Source organism: Chlorocebus sabaeus, chromosome 20, assembly GCF_047675955.1.
Source record: "Chlorocebus sabaeus isolate Y175 chromosome 20, mChlSab1.0.hap1, whole genome shotgun sequence".
Lineage (NCBI taxonomy): Eukaryota > Metazoa > Chordata > Mammalia > Primates > Cercopithecidae > Chlorocebus > Chlorocebus sabaeus.
This window is the reverse complement of record NC_132923.1, coordinates 85,949,652-85,970,245: the sequence shown is the minus strand read 5'-3', so window position 1 is coordinate 85,970,245 and position 20,594 is coordinate 85,949,652. Positions and strand designations below refer to the sequence as shown.

Sequence of the window (20,594 nt, the reverse complement as noted above, 5' to 3'; positions counted from 1 at the left end):
ATAACACTGTATAAAGTAGAAATGCAGTGTACATTTGAGGACCTCTACAGCCACATCCTGAGCAGAGCAGCGGAAGAAACTGTTACATGAAATTTTAGGGCAATCATTAAGATATGCTTCTTCAAAAGTGAAAATTGGAGGAAATTTCTCAAAGTACCTCCATGGATCTTAAAATGAGGCAGATTATGTGCAGTACAATTTTCCCTAGTTTTGACTCTTCAGTGTATATGACTGTACTATAAGCTTCTATTAGTACAAAATTACCTTCGAGGACTAAAAATTCAATGACAATATAGAAATACATATGCAGATTTGTTTTACTCTTGTAGGTTGAAACGTAGTTAAAGATCAATATAAGCACTCTGAATAGAGTCTTTCTTCAGTAAAACAACAATGTCAGCACAGGCAGCAAACTACAGCAGAAACTGAGTGCAAAGTTCAAAAATCATTTCCTAAGAGCATCGAGTACTTAAAATGTAGTATGGCTAGGTTAATGTTTACTTTCACTTTATTTCACTTAACGTTGGGTTATCAAGTATATGTCAGATAGCTTTCCCTGGATCTGCTAGAGATTATCGGAAATTTTAATTTATTGAAGGAGTTTCATATCTAGAGATCGTGTGTAAAATAACTGGAAGAGCATCTTCTCCTGCCATCATCTACACTATAAAGTTGTTAAAATAATTTTTAATAGTATGTGTACAAATGTTTCAAACTTATGAAGATCTATTAAAAATCTGTACTACTATTTATAATTGACTATTCATTGAATTTTAACAAAAAATTAGGACATAATAGATCCTTCAGAAATACTTCATATATCACGGAAGCTTGAGTATAATCTAGTGTACAAGCCTTTTATTTTATATGAGGAATTCAGAAGTTAGAGAGAAGTAACTTGGCCAAGGCCACATTCAATAAATTACTAAGAGGTCTGAAAAGCCAGAGCTCTTCATTCAATTAATGCAGTGTGTTTACCACTATAGCTAACATTTTGATTAGTCAAAATTACACAAGCAATATAAATTTTTATTCTCCCCTGGCCCAAATTCTTCTATAGTGAAAACAGAAAGTGAGATATGGGTCAATTCTGGAGCCCAGATTAGAATTTATAATGTCCATGTGGCACACTTCCACAGAAAAAGCCCTTTGGTAAAAGATTCTAACTCACTGTCACTAGTTCTTCCTTATGTACTTACCTTTCTGGATATAAATGGAAAATACTCATCTCAAGGGAGGAATCTCAATTGTAATGACATTCATCTTCTCTTAACTCTAAGCGCAGGACATGTGAAAAATGGTAACAGTCAGAGGGAGATAACTTTGGGAGAGACCTACGGGGTTCCTGTCAAGTAAAACAGTAAGCTGAGACATTTCCTAAAAGTACTAGTACATGTTACTTTGTTTTCAGAATTTTGATATATATAATCTAACCTGCAGTTACCCCAAAATAAGTAGAGCCAACTGTGGAGTACTTAAAACATAGAGTTTGGAATACCTCTTTTGCAGACAGCAGCCCACACAACAAAAATAATGTGCCAGGTCTGGGAAGGTGACTATCAGAACTCCTAGGACTGGGCTCTATATTCATATAGAATAACTGTTGTGTGTTTAGATCTACAAAATAACTAAAATATTTGCAATCACCATTTTTTTAGGAAGTTACTTTGAGCATCCCTAATCCAAAAATCCAAAATCCAAAGTGCTCCAAAATCCTAAATCTTTTGAGTGCCAACATGATGTTCGAATGGAAATGCTGAATGGAACATTATGGATGATGTTTGAAAGGAAATGCTTGATACAACATTTTGGATTTTAGATTTTTGGATTAGCGATACTAATATTCAACAGTATAATATATATTTAAATTTTCAGATTTACCAAAATCTGAAAAAATCCAAAATCTGGACATTCTTTTGGTCCCAAGCATTTCAGATAAGGAATACTCGACCTGTGTAATACACACGGGTCAGAGACCTTGTGTCTTATTGATTTCTCAGCACAATTCTCAAAGTTAGAGACTATATCTTGTTATATTTTTTAAGCCCCCACTGTATCCAGCAAAAATCTGGATTCACTGTAAGCACTCAATGCTCACTGAATGCATTTTTTGATTAGATTTTAAGTTCATCACAATTCCAGACTGTAGTGCCTAACTCAGATTCCTTTACATTTCCCTAGCAAAAATGTGCACAAAAACACTGGAGGAGAGAGGTCCAAGTGATATGTGCAGGAAATATAACATACAGACATGTCCCAGGTTAAAACTCAATTAATGCAAACTGTTCTGTAAACCCTAGAAAATGCAGATCAGTGACAGTCATAATTTAGAAACACAAAATACAATGCACAGGCAAAATATAGAGGACATCACGTAAAGTTCCATGATGCTACTAAAAAGTTTAAACTAGTGATGGGTTATTCAAAATATTTAAGTTTCTTTTTAAAAAACAACAAAGTGAATGCTGTACGAAAACAGGAGAAATGATCAAATGTACACACAAGATAGTCACAAAGCACAATAAATCTTTACTGTGAATAAAAGTGAATTACTTATGAAGAAAAGCCAGCTGGGAGATAGATATATCTCAAAAGAAAGTCAAAATTTAAGGTTCTGAAAGACAGCCTGATGTTTTTGCTTGGGTCTGATACAGTGTATGATTGCATTTCTGCACAAATATAACACCAGTGTTTTCAACCCAAGTGTCGTTAGAATATTTTCCAAAATAAAATAACTCAGAAATAGTGAAAGAGTACCTTACCATTCAATTATTCAACATTATCTGGGGAAATTCTCCTTTTGCAATATTCTGCATAGGCTATACTGATAAAATATTCACTACCAGTAAGTGTTTCAACGCTGAAAATTAATGGACACGAACCAATAGGAAGCAGATAAGGAAAGAACATACATCCGTCCCCAAAACTGGTAATTCCCCCATTAAAGACTTGTACTCCCAGCCCACCATCACCCTTTCCTCTATTCCATATCCCTCTTACAAGTACCATGCAAGAGGGGGTTGGAGGAATTTTTAACCACCCCAATAATTTCCATCAGCCTCTCTAATAGACACTCCCAAAATACACAACTAAATAAAGCAAAGCACTTGTTATTGCAAAAGAGGACTCAAGACGAGAAACTTGGGAGCATCATTTCAATAAAGCTGCTGCCCTTTCTCCCTTCCTCTACATGGCAATCATTGAGCTGTCACCTATATCATGTTTTCTTGGAGTATAGCAACAATGGTTAAAAGCATGAATTTAGAGTCAAGCTATACAAATATTTCTAAATTTTGGCAAGTACCAAAACACAAAAAAGATAAGGAAGCATTGGTTTAATGAAATGGAAATATCAAAAACATACATAGTTGGTAGAATTTTAAATTAGTAAAACCAATCTGGAAGTCCATTTGGTTAAAAGTATTCAAAACTCCAAAAATATGCATGTAATTTGACTCAAAAATTCAATTATGAATTGAATTTATTCAATTTCTTCTGGAAAAAATAGATTAAATATGCAACATGTGCATGCAGGAATGTTCTCTACAGTAATGTTCATAATAGCAAAATGCTGCAAAAATCTTAAATACCCAACAGCATAGGACTAGTCGGTTAATTATGTTACAGTGACACTATGAAATACTATGCAAACATTAAAAAGAATGATGAACAGCCACAATTAAGTGAAAAATGCAGATTACAGAACAGAAGGTATAAAACAATCTCACTTGTACATTTTTTAAATTTAACCACATAGAAGATAATCTGGAATAATATACCTTAAAAATGTGAAATAATTATTATCTGAGTGATGGGATTAAAGGTAATTAATATTTTCTTTGTAAATTTTTCATCTCATTTCATTACATTAAGCATCATTACTTTTACAATCTGAAAAGAAAAGCTTTTCATATTCTGAGTTTAAAAAAGTAGTAAGTCTACACAAAGCACAGAGACACCAAGAGTTAATTATGTTAAGTCCGCACAACACATGTATGCATATACCTACATATCTAAACTCACTTCTATAAGTACACATCTTAAGTTTTGACTTTTTTTGTTGTTGTTGAGACGCAGTCTTGCTCTGTCGCCCAGGCTGGAGTGCAGTGGCCGGATCTCAGCTCACTGCAAGTTCCGCCTCCCAGGTTTACGCCATTCTCCTGCCTCAGCCTCCCAAGTTGCTGGGACTACAGGTGCCCGCCACCTCACCCGGCTAGTTTTTTTTGTATTTTTTTAGTAGAGACGGGGTTTCACTGTGTTAGCCAGGATGGTCTCGATCTCCTGACCTCGTGGTCCGCCCATCTCGGCCTCCCAAAGTGCTGGGATTACAGGCTTGAGCCACCGCACCTGGCCAAGTTTTGACTTTTGAAAATTAGCACTTCTTAAAAAATTATAATTTAAACTTTTCTTAGCATTTCTAAGGCATTAAGAGACATCTGTGTCATCCTGACACAACCAATACTGCTCCAATGCCATTATATAATCCATTTTTGGTTTGCTTTGTAATAGGTGAATGTTTAGTGCTACGCTGTGCCTTGCTTTTTGAGTTATTGCCAAAAAAGAAAAAACTAAGCCACCTCTATAATATACTACCTGAAGTTTATAAGGAAAACTACAGCAGAATGCAACTACTTTAACAGCTTTAGAAAAGACTAATTATCAGTGAAGGTCCCAGAAGTGAGGGGGAAACATCAAATATGTTATTCAGACAGATAAGTCTGACTCTTCTCTCCTTCCAAGCATCTCCACCAAAATACTACATGGGAAGATGAACCATAACACACAGTAAAATAAGAGAACAACTTTAAAAGTCATTTAAATTGTCTAAGTATTCATAATAACTTAATACTGAGCGAAATATAAACTCCATATTAAAGATACGGCATTTATACTTTATTAACTCAGCTTAGAGTTATAGATGAGCTATGGTATGCTGAACCCATCTATAAAAAATAATTAAAGAGATTCAAGAATTCATAAAACTTGATTACTGGTCAGAAAAAGAAAAAAGTACTTACCACTAAGTCCCAATTATTTTGTTCAAGCAATGTAATAGCTTCATCAATGTTTTCAATGCCAGTACATGCCTAGAAAGAAAGTAAATAAGCATTTTACATATAATTTTAGAAATGGGGAGGTAAATCAGACTTAAAAATGTAAATAGCATAATATGTAATTTAAATTCAAATAGGTATATGAATAAAGCCAAAACACTAAAAGTTTAACACTTCTAAGCATTTTACATATATGGTATGAACATTGTTAATTACAAAATAAATTTACATTGCTCTGAAAGAAAAAGACAATAAAGCAGCAAAAGAAAGTATATTTAAATCTTGAGCTTTGATACCCAGGATGATCTCCAATTACCAAGAACAACTTTTAGTCAAAGATTCTGATGGACAACCACACGTATAACAAATGAATTTCAACCCATACCTTGCACTTTATATAAAAACTAACTCAAAATATGTAACAGACCTAAAGTAAAATCTAAAACTATAAAACTTCTAGATCTGTGCTGTCTGATAGCCACTACCAGCTGCTCTCTGGTAGCTGCTAGACACATGTGGCTAGTGAGTCCTTGAAATGTGGCAACTGAGTTAAGATGTGCTGTAAGTACAAAATACACACCAGGTAAGACTTAGCACCAAAATTAAAAATGTAAGCTATCTCATTAATAATTTTTCCTTTGAATACATGTTGAAATGGAAATTTTTGACATACTGGCTTAAATAAAAATGTTAAAATTAATTTCACACATTTCTTTTTACCCTTTTAACATAAACACTAAAAAAAATTAACTACATATATGAAATTATACTTCTGGTGCTGTTCTTGAAAAAAATATACGAGGACATACTTGTGACCAGACTAAGCAAATATTAACTAGCAGGATGCCATGTTTAAGCTGGGCACATTAATAAAGTCAGCCATTCTCTGGTGACCCGGCTCGTGGCAGTGTAGGCATTTTATTCTCAGGCCACCAAACCAATCCAACAGCACATCAAAAAGTTAATTAACCACAATTAAGTATATTTCATTCTTGGGATACAAGGTGGGTTTGACATATAATTCACCACATAAACATAATTAAAAGCAAAAACCATACAATCATCTCAATAGACGCAGAAAAAGCTTTCAATAAAACCCAACATCCCTTTACAATGAAAACCCTCAAGAAAGTAGGCATCAAAGGAACATATCACAAAATAGTAAGAGCCTAACTCACAACTAACATATTGAATGGACAAAAACTGGAAGCATTCCTCTTGAGAACTGAAACAAGGCAAGGATGTCCACTCTCACCACTTCTATTCAACGTAGTACTAGAAGTGTTGGCCAGAGCAATCAACCAAGAGAAAGAAATAAAAGGCATCTAAATAGGAAAAGAAGAAGTCAAATATCTCTCTTCACAAATAATATGATTCTATATCTAGAAAACCGTGAAGACTGCAAAAAGGATCCTGGAACTGATAAACAACTTCAGTAAAGTTTCAAGACACAAAAATTGATGTACAAAAATCAGTAGCATTTCTACACACCAATAACATTCCAGCTGAAAGCCAAATCAAGAACACAATCCCATTTACAATAGCCACAAAGAAAACGAAATACCTAGGAATATGGTTAACCAAAGAGATGAAAGATCTCTACAAGGAGAACTACAAAAACACTGCTGAAAGAAATCAGAGACAACACAAATAAAAAACATTCCATGCTCACAGGTTAGAAGAATCAATATCATTAAAATGGCCACATTGCCCAATGTAATCCAGAGATTCAATGTTATTCCTATCAAACTACCAATGTTATTTGTCACAAAACTAGAAAAAAACTATTCTAAAATTCATACAGAACCAAAAAAAGAGCCCGATAGTCAAAGTAATCCTAAGCAAAAAGAAAGGTGGAGGCATCACATTACCCAACTTCAAACTATACTGTAAGGATACAATAATCAAAACAGCATGGAATCGACACAAAAACAGACATACACACTCAGGGAACAGAACAGAGAACCCAGAAATAAAGCTGCTTGCACAACTACAGCCATTTGATCTTCAACAAAGTCTACAAAAATAAGCAATGGGGAAAGTACTGCCTATTGAACAAACAAACAGTGCTGGAATAGCTGGTTACCCATGTGCAGAAGAATGACACTAGACCCCTAGTTTTCACCATATAAAAAAATAACTCAGGATGGATTAAAGATTTAAATATAAGACCTCAAACTATAAGAATCTAGAAGAAAACCTAAGAAATGCCATTCTGGACATCAATCTTGGCAAAGAATTTACTACTAAGTTCTCGAAATCCACTATAACAAAAACCAAAATTGACAAGTTAGACCTAATTAAACTAAAGAGCTTATGCACAGCAAAAGAAACTATCAACAGGGTAAACAGACAACCTACAGAATAGGAAAAAATATTCACAAACTACACATCTGACAAAGATGTAATATCCAGAATCTATAAGCAACTTAAACCAACAAGGAAAAAACAAGTAACCCCATTAAAAAATGGGCCAAGGACAGGAATAGACACTTCTCAAAAGAAGATGTACACATGGCCAGCAAACATGAAAAAATGTTCCACATCAACAATCACAGAGAAATGCAAATCAAAACTACGATGACATACCATCTCACACAAGTCAAAGTGACTATTATTAAAATATATTTTTTTAAAAACAGATGCTGGTGAGGCTGCAGATATAAAGCGAATATTTATACACTGTCGGTGGGAATACAACTTAGTTCAGTCACTACAAAAGCAGTTTGTAAATTTCTCAAACAACTTAAAACAGCATTTAAATCAGCAATCCCTGTGTATGTATTTAAAAAAAAAAATCATTGTACCAAAAAGATAAATGTACTCACATGTTAATTGCAGCACTATTCACAATAGCAAAGACATGGAATCAACCCATGTGCCCATCAACAGTGAACTAGATAAAGAAAATGTGGCATGTATACACTGTGGAATACTATGCAGCCATCAAGAGAACTACATTATGTCCTTTGCAGCAACATGGATTAAGCTGGAAGCCACAATCCTAAGCAAATTAATGCAGAAAGAAAAAAACCACACACCACATTTTCTCACTTACAAGTGAGAGCTAAACATCAGGTACTCATGGACGGCAACATGGTACAATAAAACTGCACTACTAGAATGGGGAGAGAGGCAAGGGTTGACTATTCGGTACTATGTTGAGTACCTGAGTGACAAGATGATTTCATACCTCAAGCATCACACAACATACCCAGGTAATAAACTTCTATCTGTACCCCCTGAATCTGAAACAAAAGTTGAAAAACAAAACACTAGTAGACCACAGATTAAAAACAAGAGACTACTATGGATTGAATATCTGTATCCTCCTATGGTGACATCCTAAAATCCACTATGATGGTATTTGGAGATGAGGTCTTTGAGAGGTAATTAGGATTAGATGAGGTTATGAAGGTAGAACTTCATGATAGGATTAGTGCCCTTACATTATGTCCATGTAACTCAACTGCACTTGTACTCCTAAGTTCATAAAAATAAAAAGTTATTAAATAAAAAGATTAATGCCCTTGTAAGAAGAGATACCAAAGAACTTGTTTCAAGCTTGAAAGACTAGAAAGGAAAAAATAATTAAAAAAAAAAAAAATTGCTGTCTCCCTCACCACCCCATCAGGTGAGAACACAGCAAGACAGCAGTCATCTGCAAGTCAGGAAGACAGCCCTCACCAGAAACTGGCCATGCTGGTACCCTTATGACACACAATTAGCTTTCAGAACTACAAGAAGATGTCTTTTGTTGAAGCCAAACCAGACTACTCTATTTTGTTACCATGGACAAATAGACTAAGACAGAAACCACTTGTAACAAAGAAAACAAAGTTACGAAAATAGTTTAGAAGTCATTAAACAAACAACTGCAACCCACAGAAAGCAACGGGGGAAAAAGAAAAAAAAAACCATGAGAATGAGAACCAATCTAACCTCCAGAGATATCATACTGTATGTTTTAAATGTCCATTTAAATATATGTAAAGTGTGCAGAGAAGCAACAAAGTATGTGGCCCATTCAAGAGAGAAATTAACAGAAGCTGTACCGAGGAAAAACAGACATCAGACTCAGTAGACAAAAGTCTATCAATCATCATCTTAAACATGCTCATAGAGTAAAAATATCATGAACAAAAAGCTACAAAACCAGAGGAACAAAGTGTCAAAAACAGAGAATGTTGGATAGAATGATGGTAACTACCAACTGGCAAGGGCAGTGGGCAGAGGAGAATAAAGATGGAATAGTTAATGGATACAAAACCACAGTCAGATAGAGGAATAAGAACTAGTATTTGTTAGCATAATAGAGTAACTGCACCTCACATCTCAATACTAACAATGAACTAAACGGCCTAAATGCTCCACTTAAAAGATACAGAATGGCAGAAAGGATAAGTTTCACCAACCAAGTATCTGCTGTCTTCAAGAGACTCACCTAACACATAAAGACTCACATAAACTTAAGGTAAAGGGGAAAGACATTCCAGGCAAAAGGACACAAAAAGCAAGCAAGAGTACCTATTCTTATATCAGAAAAAACAAACTTTAAAGCACCAACAGTTTAAAAAGACAAAAAGGGACATTATATAATGATAAAGGGACTAGTACAACAGGAAAATATTACAGTGCAAATATATATAACAAACACTGGAGCTCCCATTTATAAAAGTTCTAGGAAATGAGATGGATGGCAACACAACAATGGCGGGAGACTTCAATATTTCACTGACAGCACTAGACAGAAAGTCAACAAAGAAACAATGGACTTAAACTATACCCTAGAACAAATGGACTTACGGACATTTACAGAACATTCTACCCAACAACTGCAGAATAGGCATTCTATCCATCAGTACATGGAACATTCTCCAAGACAGACCATATGGTAGGCCATAAAATGAGTTTCAATCAGTTTAAGAAAATCAAAATTATATCAAGTATTCTGTCCGACCACAATGGAATAAAATTGGAAATCGACTCCAAAAGAAACCGTCAAAACCATGCAAACACATGGAAATTAAATAATCCACTCCTGAATGATCTTTGGGTCAATAATGAAATCAAAATGGAAACTAAAAAATTCTTTGAACTTAACAATAATAATGACACAACCTATCAAACCTCTGGGATACAGCAAAAGTGGTACTAAGAGGAAAGTTCATACCATCAAATGCCTAGATCAAAAAGTCTCAGCACAAACAGACAATCTAAGGTCATACCTCAAGAAACTAGAGAAACAAGAAGAAAACAAAACCAAATGCAACAGAAAAAAAAAGAAATAACCAAGATCAGAGCAGAACTAAATGAAATTGAAACAAACAAAAATACAAAAGATAAATGAAACAAAAAGCGGGTTCTTTGAAAAGCTGAACAAAACTGACAAACCATTACCGAGATTAACCAAAAGAAAATATCCAATTAAGCTCAATTACAAATGAAAGGCGAGATATTACAACTGACACTAACCAAATCCAACTGCATATCAAAATGAGAATCCACCATGATCAAGTGAGTTTCATACCAGGGATGCCAGGATGGTCTAATACACACAAGTCAATAAATGTGATACACCACATAAACAAATTAAAAACAAAAATCACATGATAATCTCAACAGATGCAGAAAAAGCAGTTGACAAAAATCCAGCTTCCGTCTGTGATTAAAACCCTCAGCAAAATCGGCATAGAAAGGACGTACCTTAAGGTAATAAAAGCCATTTACGACAAACCCACAGCCTAAATTATACTGAAGTTCTGGGAAAAGCTGAAAGTATTCCCCCTGAGAACTGGAATAAGATAAGGATGCCCACTTTCACCACTTCTATTTAACAGAGTACTGGAAGTCCTAGCCAGAGCAATCAGACAAGAAATAAAGCACATCCAAATCAGTAAAGAGGAAGTCAAACTGTTGATGTCTGCCAATGATATAATCGTATACCTAGGAAACACTAAAGACTCATCCAAAAAGCTCCTAGATATGATAAATGAATTCAGTGTTAGTTTCAGGATACAAAATCAAATACACAAATCAGTAGCACTGCTATACGCCAGCAGCGACCAAGTAGAGAATCAAATCAAGAACTCAACCCCTTTTAAAATAGCCGCAAAACAAAAAACCTTAGGAATATACTTAACCAAGGAGGTGAAAGACCTCTACAAGGCAAACTACAAAATACTGCTGAAAGAAATCATAGATGACACAAATGGACACATCCCATGATCATGGATGGGTAGAATCAATATTGGGAAGATGACTATACTGCCAAAAGCAATCTGCAACTTCAATGCAATTGCCATCAAAATACCATCATCATTCTTCACAGAACTAGAAAAAACAACCCTAAAATTCATATGAAACCAGAAAAGTGCCCATAAAGCCAAAATAAAACTAAACAAAAAGAACAAATCTGGAGGCATCACATTACCCAACTTCAAACTATACTACAAGGCTATGGTCACCAAAACATCATGGTACTAGTATAAAAATAGCCATACAGACCAATGCAACAGAATAGAGAACAGAAATAAAGCCCAAAACTTATAGTCAACTGATCTTCAACAAAGCAAACAAAAACATACCATGGGGAAAGAACACCCTATTCAACAAATGATCCTGGGATAACTGGCTAGCCACATGCAGAAGAATGAAACTGGATCCTCATCTCTCACCTTATAAAAACTCAACTCAACATGGATCAAAGACTTAAATCTAAAACCTGAAACCATAAAATTCAAGAAGATAACATTGGATAAACTATTCTGGACATTGGTTTAGGCAAAGACTTCATGACCAAGAACACAAAAGCAAATGCAACAAAATCCAAGATAAATAGATGAAACTTAACTAAACTCAAAAGCTTCTGCACAGGAAAAGAAACAATCAGCAGTGTAAACAGACAACCCACAGAGTGGGAGAAAATCCTGGCAAACTATGCATCCAACAAAGAACTAATATCCTGAATCTACAAGGAACTCAGATCAGCAAGAAAAAAACAAACAATCCTATTAAAGACTGGGCTAGGGACATGAATAGACAATTCTCAAAATAAGATATACAAATGGCAAAAAAATCATGAAAAAATGCTCAACATCACTAATGATCAGGGAAATGCAAATCAAAATCACAATGCGATATCACCTTACTCTTGCAAGAATGGCCTTAATCAAAATCTCAAAAAACTATAGATGTTGGTGTGGATGTGGTGAAAATAGAACACTTTTACACTGCTGGTGGGAATGTAAACTAGTACACCACTATGAAAAACAGTATGGAGATTCCTTAAAGAACTAAAAGTAGATCCACCATTTTATCCAGCAATCCCATTCCTGGGTATCTACCCAGAGGAAAAGAAGTCATTATATGAAAAAGACTCTTGCACACACGTTTATAGCAGCACAGTTAGCAATTACAAAAATATGGAACCAGCCTGACTTCCCATCAATCAATGAGTGAATAAAGAAAATGTGGTATATATATATATATATCCCATGGAATACTACTCAGCCATAAAAAGAAACAAAATAATGGCATTCGCAGCAACCTAGGAGTTGGAGACCATCATTCTAAGTGAAGTAACTCAGGAATGGAAAACTGAACATTGTATTCTCACTTATAAGTGGGAGCTAAGCTATGAGGACACAAAGGCATAAGAATGATACAACAGACTTTGGGGACTTGAGGGGACGGGTAAGAGTGGAGTGAGGGATAAAAGACTACACATTGGGTACAGTGTACAGTGCTTGCGTGATGGGAGCATGAAAATCTCAGAAATCACCACTAAAGAACTTATCCATGTAACCAAACACCACCTGTTCCCCAAAAACTGCTGAAATTTTAAAAAAAGATAAAATAAAAAATGTAAAAAAAAAAAAAAAAAAAAAAAAGAGTACTAGTATTTGCTTTCATTATTTTCTGTATTTTTTATTTCACTCATTTCTGGATTCATCTTTATTATTTCCTTCTTTCCACTTATTTGGCTTAAGTTGCTCTTCCAGCTTCTTAAGGTGGAAGTATAGAGCAATGATTTTAATCCCTTCTTCCCTTCTAATGTAAGCATTTATAGCTGTAAATTTACCTCTAGGCACTGCTGTAGCTACATCTTACAAATTTTTATATGTGTTTTCATTATCATTCAGTTCAAAGTTTTTTCCAAAGTTTTCCTCATGATCTGTTTTTTGGCCCATGTGTTATATTTGGAAGAATGTTACTTAATTCCTAAACACATACCATTTTCCAAACATCTTTTTGCTGTTGATTTCTAATTTAATTCCATTGTGGATGGAGAACTTTATCTGTATGATTTCCGTCCTTGGAAATTTATGAAGACTAAATAGCCCAATAATCTGTATTGCTAAATGTTTCATATGCGCATAAATGTGTATTCTCTCTTATTGTGTGGAATTGCCATTTAACTCTATAAATGTCAATTAAGTCTAGTTATTGATAGTACTGTTCAAATTATCTGTATCTTTACTGATTCTACTTGTTCTATTAATTACCGAGAGAGAACTGTGAAAATCTCCATTTGTATTTGTGGATTTGTCTATATCTGCCTTCAGTTTTGCTCATGTTTGCTTGATGATGACTGTACACAAATTTGGAGTGTTACCTTCTCAAAAAATTGATTCTCTTGTGATTATGTTTCTTTTATCTTTGGTAATATGCCTTGTACTGAAGTCTACTTAGTCTGGTATTAATATTGTCATCTAGCTTTTCAATAAGCATCATAGTATATAATTTTCCATATTTTTTAACTGTGGCTTTACTTATATAGTACATTTCTTTTAGACAGACTATAGTCAGGTCTTGCGTTTTATCCACTACAACATCTGCCTCTATATTAAAGTACTTATATTTCGTGTAATTATTATGGTTGGGCTTGAGTCTGCCACGCTCCTACTTGTTTTCTAATCATCCCATTCTCTGGTGGCTTTTAGTGCTTGTTTTTTATTTTGCTATTATGAGTTAAGTATATGACATGGTGTTTGTTGTTGCATATTTTTATAAATCTAAGACATTCTCAACTTTTATTCATTTGAATATTATCTCTCTTACCTAATCAATTCTGTCCTTTCAGAGCTCCTACTTGCCATGCAGGTGCATGCACAGTTAGCATTCTAGCCTCCATGTCATCTTTTAAATTTTCTACAAATTTGTATAGTGATGATTCACTTTATCCTCTATACCATTTTTTTAAACCGATAGTTTTCCAATTTACCTACTTATTACAGAGATTTTTCTTTGAGGATGTACTTTTAGATTCTTTAAAAAATCCAATCTATTCTATTTTTTTCACCATTTCTGGCTTATAAATTCTATTCTTTACAGTTTTATATCTTTTAAACATATCTAAAAGTCTCTTTGTTACAAGTTCTCAAGTTGTTAGTTCTATGATTTCAGCAACTGCTGAATGTGACTGTGGCTTCTCCTGTGGTATACAACGTCTAACAACTGAGTTCATCTTCAGAAAGATTTATTTTCATACCATGCATTATGATGGTATCCTTATAAAGTGTTTCCTGTATATGCACTGGCTGGAACTTTATGGACTTTGTTAGTTCTAGACCAGTTTTAATTTGCATGAATTTAATCTTAATCATTTGACAGAATTTTGTATAAGCAAACTCATTTTATTACACTCTACAGCACTGTGAAGATATTGCATTTTTTTAAAATTGAAGGGGCCGGGCATGTTGGCTCATGCCTATAATCCTAGCACTTTGGGAGGCGGAGGCAGGCTGATTGCCTGCGCTCAGGAGTTCGAGACCAGCTTGGGCAACACAGTGAAACCCTGTCTCTACTAAAATACAAAAAAGTAGCTGGGCGTGGCAGCATGTGCCTGTAGTCCCAGCTACTCAGGAGGCTGAGGCAGGAGAATCGCTTGAACCTGGGAGGCAGAAGTTGCATACAGCCAAGATTGCGCCACTGCACTCCAGCCTGGGCAACAGGGCAAGACTCCGTTAAAAAAGAAAAAAGAAAGAAAAAATTAGAAGTTTAAGGCATCCCTGCATCGAGCAAGTCTATCAGAACCATTTTTCCAATAGTATGTGCTGATTGAATGTTTCTGTGTCACATTTTGGTAATTCTTGCAATGTTTCAAACTTTTTCACTATTATTATATATATTATGGTAATCTATGATCTTTGATGTTACTATTGTAATTGTTTTGAGGCGCCACGAACCATGCCTACAAGACAATGAACATCAATAAATGTATGTGTCCTGACTGCTCTGCTGACCTGCCAGTTCCCCAACTCTCTCCTTCTCCTTGGGAGTCCCTATTCTCTCAGACACAATATTGAAATGAGGCCAATTAATAACCCAACAATAGCCTCTAAGTGTTCAAGTCATGTTTCTCATTTTAAATCAAAAGCTAAAAATGATTAAGTTTAATGAGAAAGAAATGTTGGAAGTTGAGATAAGCTTAAAGCGAGGTTTTTTTGACACCAAATAGTCAAGTTGTGAATGCAAAGGAAAAGTTCTTGAGGGAAATTATGTGTTACTCCAGTGAATATACAAATAATAAGAAAGCAAAACAGCCTTACTACTAATATGGAGAAAGTTTTAGCGGCCTGAAAAGAAGATTAAACCATTTGAAACTTTTCCTCAAGCCAAAACCTAATGCAGAGCAAGGACCTAACTTGCTTACATTCTATGACACAGGTGAGGACATGCAGAAGAAAAGTTTGAAGTTTGCAGAGGCTGGCTCATGAAGTTCAAGGAAGTCATCTCTACAACATGAAAATGCAAGGTGAAGCAGCAAGTGCTGATGTAGAAGATGTAGTAAGTTTTATTCAGGACCTAGCTAATTGATGAAGATGCCTACACTAAACAGCAGTAATAACAGTCTATGTGGATAAAACAGCCTTCTATAGGAAGAAGACATTATTTAGGGCTATCACAGCAAAAGAGAAGTCAATGCCTGGCTTCAAAGCTTCAAAGGGCAAGCTGACTCTCTCATTAGGGGCTAATGCAGATGGTGACTTTCCACTGAAGCCAATGCTTATTGACCATTCTGGAAATCCTAGGTCTCTTCAGAATGATGCTAAATCTATTCTGTCTGTGCTCTCTAAATGGAATAACAAAGCCTGAGTGACAGCACATCTCTCTACCGCATGTGTAACTGAGTATTTTAACCCAGCTTCTGGGACCTACTGCTTAGAAAAACAGATTCCTTTCAAACTATTACTATTCATTGACAATGCACTTGGTTACTCAAGAGCTCAGATGGAGATGTCCAAAGAGATCAAAGTTGTTTTTCTGACTGCTAACACAACATCCATTCTGTAGCTCATGGGTCAAGGATTATTTTTGAATTTCAAGTCTTATTATTTAGAAAATACATTTCATAAAGTTATAATAGCTGCTGTAGATAGTGATTCCTCCTATGGATCTGGGCAAAGTACACTGAAAACCTTCTGGAAAGAATTCACCATTCTAGACGCCATTAAGAACATTCATAATTCATGGGAAGAGGTCAAAATATCAACAGCAACAGGAGTTTGGGAGAAGTTGATTCCAACCCTTATGGATAATTTTGAGGGATTCAAGACTTCAGTAGAGGAAGTAACTGCATATATGGTGAAGACAGCAAGATAACTAGAATTAGAAGTGGAGTGTGAAGATATGCATGAATTACTGCAATCTTATGATAAAACCTCAATAGATATGAAATTGCTTCCTATGGATGAGCAAAAAAAGTGGTTTCTCAAGATGAAAATCTACTACTGATGTAGATGCTGTGAACACTGTTGAAATGTGAACAAAGGATTTAGACTATGATATAATCTTAACTGATAAAGCAGCAGTAGGGTTTGAGAGGATTGACTCCAATTTCAAAAGAAGCTCTAGTTTGTGTAAAATGCTATCAAACAGGCCGGGCGCAGTGGCTCACGCCTATAATCCCAGCACTTTGGGAGGCCGAGGCGGGCGGATCAGCTGAGGTCAGGAGTTCGAGACCAGCCTGCCCAACATGGTGAAACCCTATCTCTACCAAAAATACAAAAAAAATTAGCCAGGCATGGTGGTGGATGCCTGTAATCCCAGCTACTCTGGAGGCTGAGGCAGGAGAATCGCTTGAACCCGGGAGGTGGAGTTGCAGTGAGCCGAGATCGCACCACTGCGCTCCAGCGTGGCGATAAAAGTGAAACTCCATCTCAAAAAAAAAAAAATTGCTACCAAACAGCACTGCATGCTACAGAGAAACCTTTCATGAAAGAAGGGCCAACCAATGCAGCAAATGTAATTGTTGTCTTATTTTAAGAAATTGCCAGAGCCACCCCAACTTTCAGCAACCACTATGCTGATCAGTCAGCAGCTATCAACGTTGAGGCAAGACCCTTCACCAGCAAAAAGATTAATACTTGCTGAAGGCTCAGGTGAAAATTAGCATTTTTTAACAATCAAGTATTTTAAAATTAAGGTACATGCGTTATTTAAGATAATGCTACTGCACACTTAATGGGCTACATAATAGTGTAAACATAACTTATATGCACTGGGAAATCAAAAAATTAGTGACTCACTTTATTGAGATATCTACTTTATTGCAGTGGTCAGGAATTGAACCTAAAACATCATTGAGGTATCCCTGTAGTTCTCACTTTTTGAGGCTAATGATGCCTTTTCCCCCTATGGCCCTGGGTAAATGGTCACCTTTTTACTGCTTCCCTGAATCTTCAGGTAAAATTTTACTAGACATTATTTGAAAAGTACATGCCAGGCTTTTATAGCTCTTCCTTGTATGACAGGAAACCAGCAGGACTCACTTCCCCATCTGGGCAAGATAAACTGAAGAAAATGGCCAGAACCTGCAGATGGCGCCAAACGCAACCGCTAGTGGCACTCATTGTTCATTAGCATAAGATACTCCCACCAACACCATGACACTTTCCAAATGCCACAACTCTTAAGTTACCGCTCCTTTTTTAGGGATTTCTGAATAACCTGCGCCTTAATTTGCATGTAATTAAAAGTGGGTGTAAATTGTTAGCCAACAGCACACAAGGGCTCTCAGCACACTGCCTATAGGTTAGTCCTGCTCTGCAAGGGGTGGTGCGAGTTTAATAAAGTTGCTGTGTTTCACTGCTGATTCATTCTTGAATTCTTTTTTGTGCAAAGCCAAGAAACCTCCCAGGCTAACCCCCAAATTTTGGGTCTCGCATACCCTGCATCATTTCTACAGGACAGAGGTCTTGTATCTCACCTCCAGGTATAAGACCAGTCTTCAGCCCCTAATGTCTATATCCAGTTGAGAGGGCCAGTTGCTGAAAACAACTGGAGAAATGATGCAGGGTATGTGAGACCCAAAATTTGGGACTTTGTCTGGGAGGTTCTGATAAAACCATTGCAATGACACCGATTTCCCTTCTTGGTTCTAGTACCTGACAATTGTCTATTTTTGCTTTCTAGCTTGACCATATTTAGTATTTTTGTTGTTTTTACTACTTTATTCTACTGGCTGATTTTATTTAGTATTAAAGAGGGTCTTCAGTCTACCAGACTATTTGAAAGTCTGTTGTTTATTATTTTCTTCATTCTGTCTTACAACTAACTTCTTAAACATAAAAAGAAAACCATCCTATACCATGGTATATCCTCCACCAACACTTCATAATTTCAGTATTTGCTATATGTTTTTAATTTATTGTTTGCTTTGAGACAGAGTCTCACTCTGTCACCTAGGCTAGAGTATAGTAGTGTGATCACAGCTCACTATAATACTGAGCTCCTGCACTTAGGTGATCCTCCCACCTCAGCTCCCAAGTAGCTAGGACTACAGGCGAGCACCACCAAACCCAGCTAATTTTTTCACTTTTCGTAGAAATGGAGTCTCACTATTACCCAGGCTGGTCTTGAGCTACTGGCCTCATACAATCCACCGGCCTCAGTCTCCCAATGCACAAGGATTACTGGCATTAGCCACCATGCACAGCCAACAGTCATATATATTTCAAACCCACTTTCTAAAAAAGTCAGAAAAGTTTATAGATGATTTAAGTCTCCAACCCTTCTCCATCTTATTTTCCTTTTTGGAGGCAGGGTCTCACTCTGTCACCTGGGCTGGAGCGCGGTGGTGCAGTCACAGGTCACAGCAGCCTCAAACTCCTGGGCTCAAGCAGTTCTCCCGTCTCAGCCTGTAGTGCAGCTGAGACTACAGGCATGGACCACCACGCACAGCTAATTTTCGTTTTACGTTTTCTGTTTTTGTAGAGACAGGGTTTTGCCATATTGCCCAAGTTGGTATCTCATTTCTTTTCCTTCTTCCCTCCCCAAAAGTGCGAAAAAGCTATACCAACATGTTTTTATATTTTTACATTATATATGAATTCATATTAAAGAATACTGAATATTCTTTTGTTTTTCAAAGTATTCTATAAATCATACCAATCTGAATCTATTGTGTTGTTACATAAAAATGGTTTCCAGCTGTTACTATACTCATTTATTTCTTATTTATTTCATTTTATTTATTTATCTACAGTCTTTCAGACTGTAGATTTTGGGGGTTTGTTGTTTTATTTATATATTTTAATTAACAAAAATTGAATATATTTATCATGTACAATAAAATGTTTTGAAATATGTATACATTGTGGAATGGCTAAATGGGGCCAACATATGTATTACCTTACCTATTTTAAGATTTTTTTGGTGAGAACACCTACAATCAACTCTCTACCCAATTTTCAAAAATACAATACATATATTCTTTTTTTTTTTTGAGACAGGGTCTCACTCTGTTGCCCAAGCTAGAGTGCAGTGGCGCGATCTCAGCTCACTGTAACCTCCCTCTCCCAGGTTCAAGCAATTCTCCTGCCTCTGCCTCCCAAGCAGCTGAGATTACAGGCACTTGCCACCATGCCCAGCTAATTTTTGTATTTTTAGTAGAGATGGGGTTTCACCATGTTGGTCAGGCTGGTCTCAAACTCCTGCTCTTGTGATCCACCCCCCTCAGCCTTCCAAAGTGCTGGGATTACAGGTGTGGGCCACTGCACCCAGACTCTAATACACACATTCTTAACTACTGTCATCATGTTATACAATACAGCTCTTGAACTTATTCCCCCTAATTGAAATTTTGTATCCTTTGACCAATACCTCCCCAACTCCCCAGACTCCAGTTTTAATTAAACCAGTCATTCAAATCCTACTTTAACTATCACCACCATCCTTTTCCTCAAAAAGATAACTGGTTTTTTAAAATTTCATATGTGTGTTTTTAATAAATAAGAATCCCCCAACTATTACTGCCCTGAAGCAGCTCACTAAGAAGACAAAAACAGGTAAACAATGATATAGTAGGATATGTGCTATAATAGTATGTAAAATGTGCAAAAGGACTAAAAAGAGAAAGTAAATCACCTACAGAGGATAAAGGTATGCATTCCAGAGGACACAGTACTTGAGCAGGCTTTGTCCTGAAATGGAGTACGTCTGGCAAATGAAAGGTGGAGAACATTCCATACAGAGAAAACATCATGGCCAAACATCATGGCCAAATATAAATTGAGTCATCCTTGTGATACTCAA

General features: G+C 36.0%; 1 protein-coding gene across 4 annotated transcripts in view; it reads right to left on the bottom strand.

Annotated features, from left to right (window-relative positions):
- The window catches only part of FAF1 (Fas associated factor 1), a 506,656-nt gene that overhangs the window by 407,832 nt on the left and 78,230 nt on the right, over window positions 1–20,594 (bottom strand). For all 4 annotated transcript variants that reach the window (XM_073007304.1, XM_037999795.2, XM_037999798.2 and 1 more), the window contains one exon: window positions 5,019–5,087. In XM_073007304.1, the coding sequence (XP_072863405.1) occupies window positions 5,019–5,087 (69 nt within the window). The remainder of the gene's footprint in view (window positions 1–5,018; window positions 5,088–20,594) is intronic.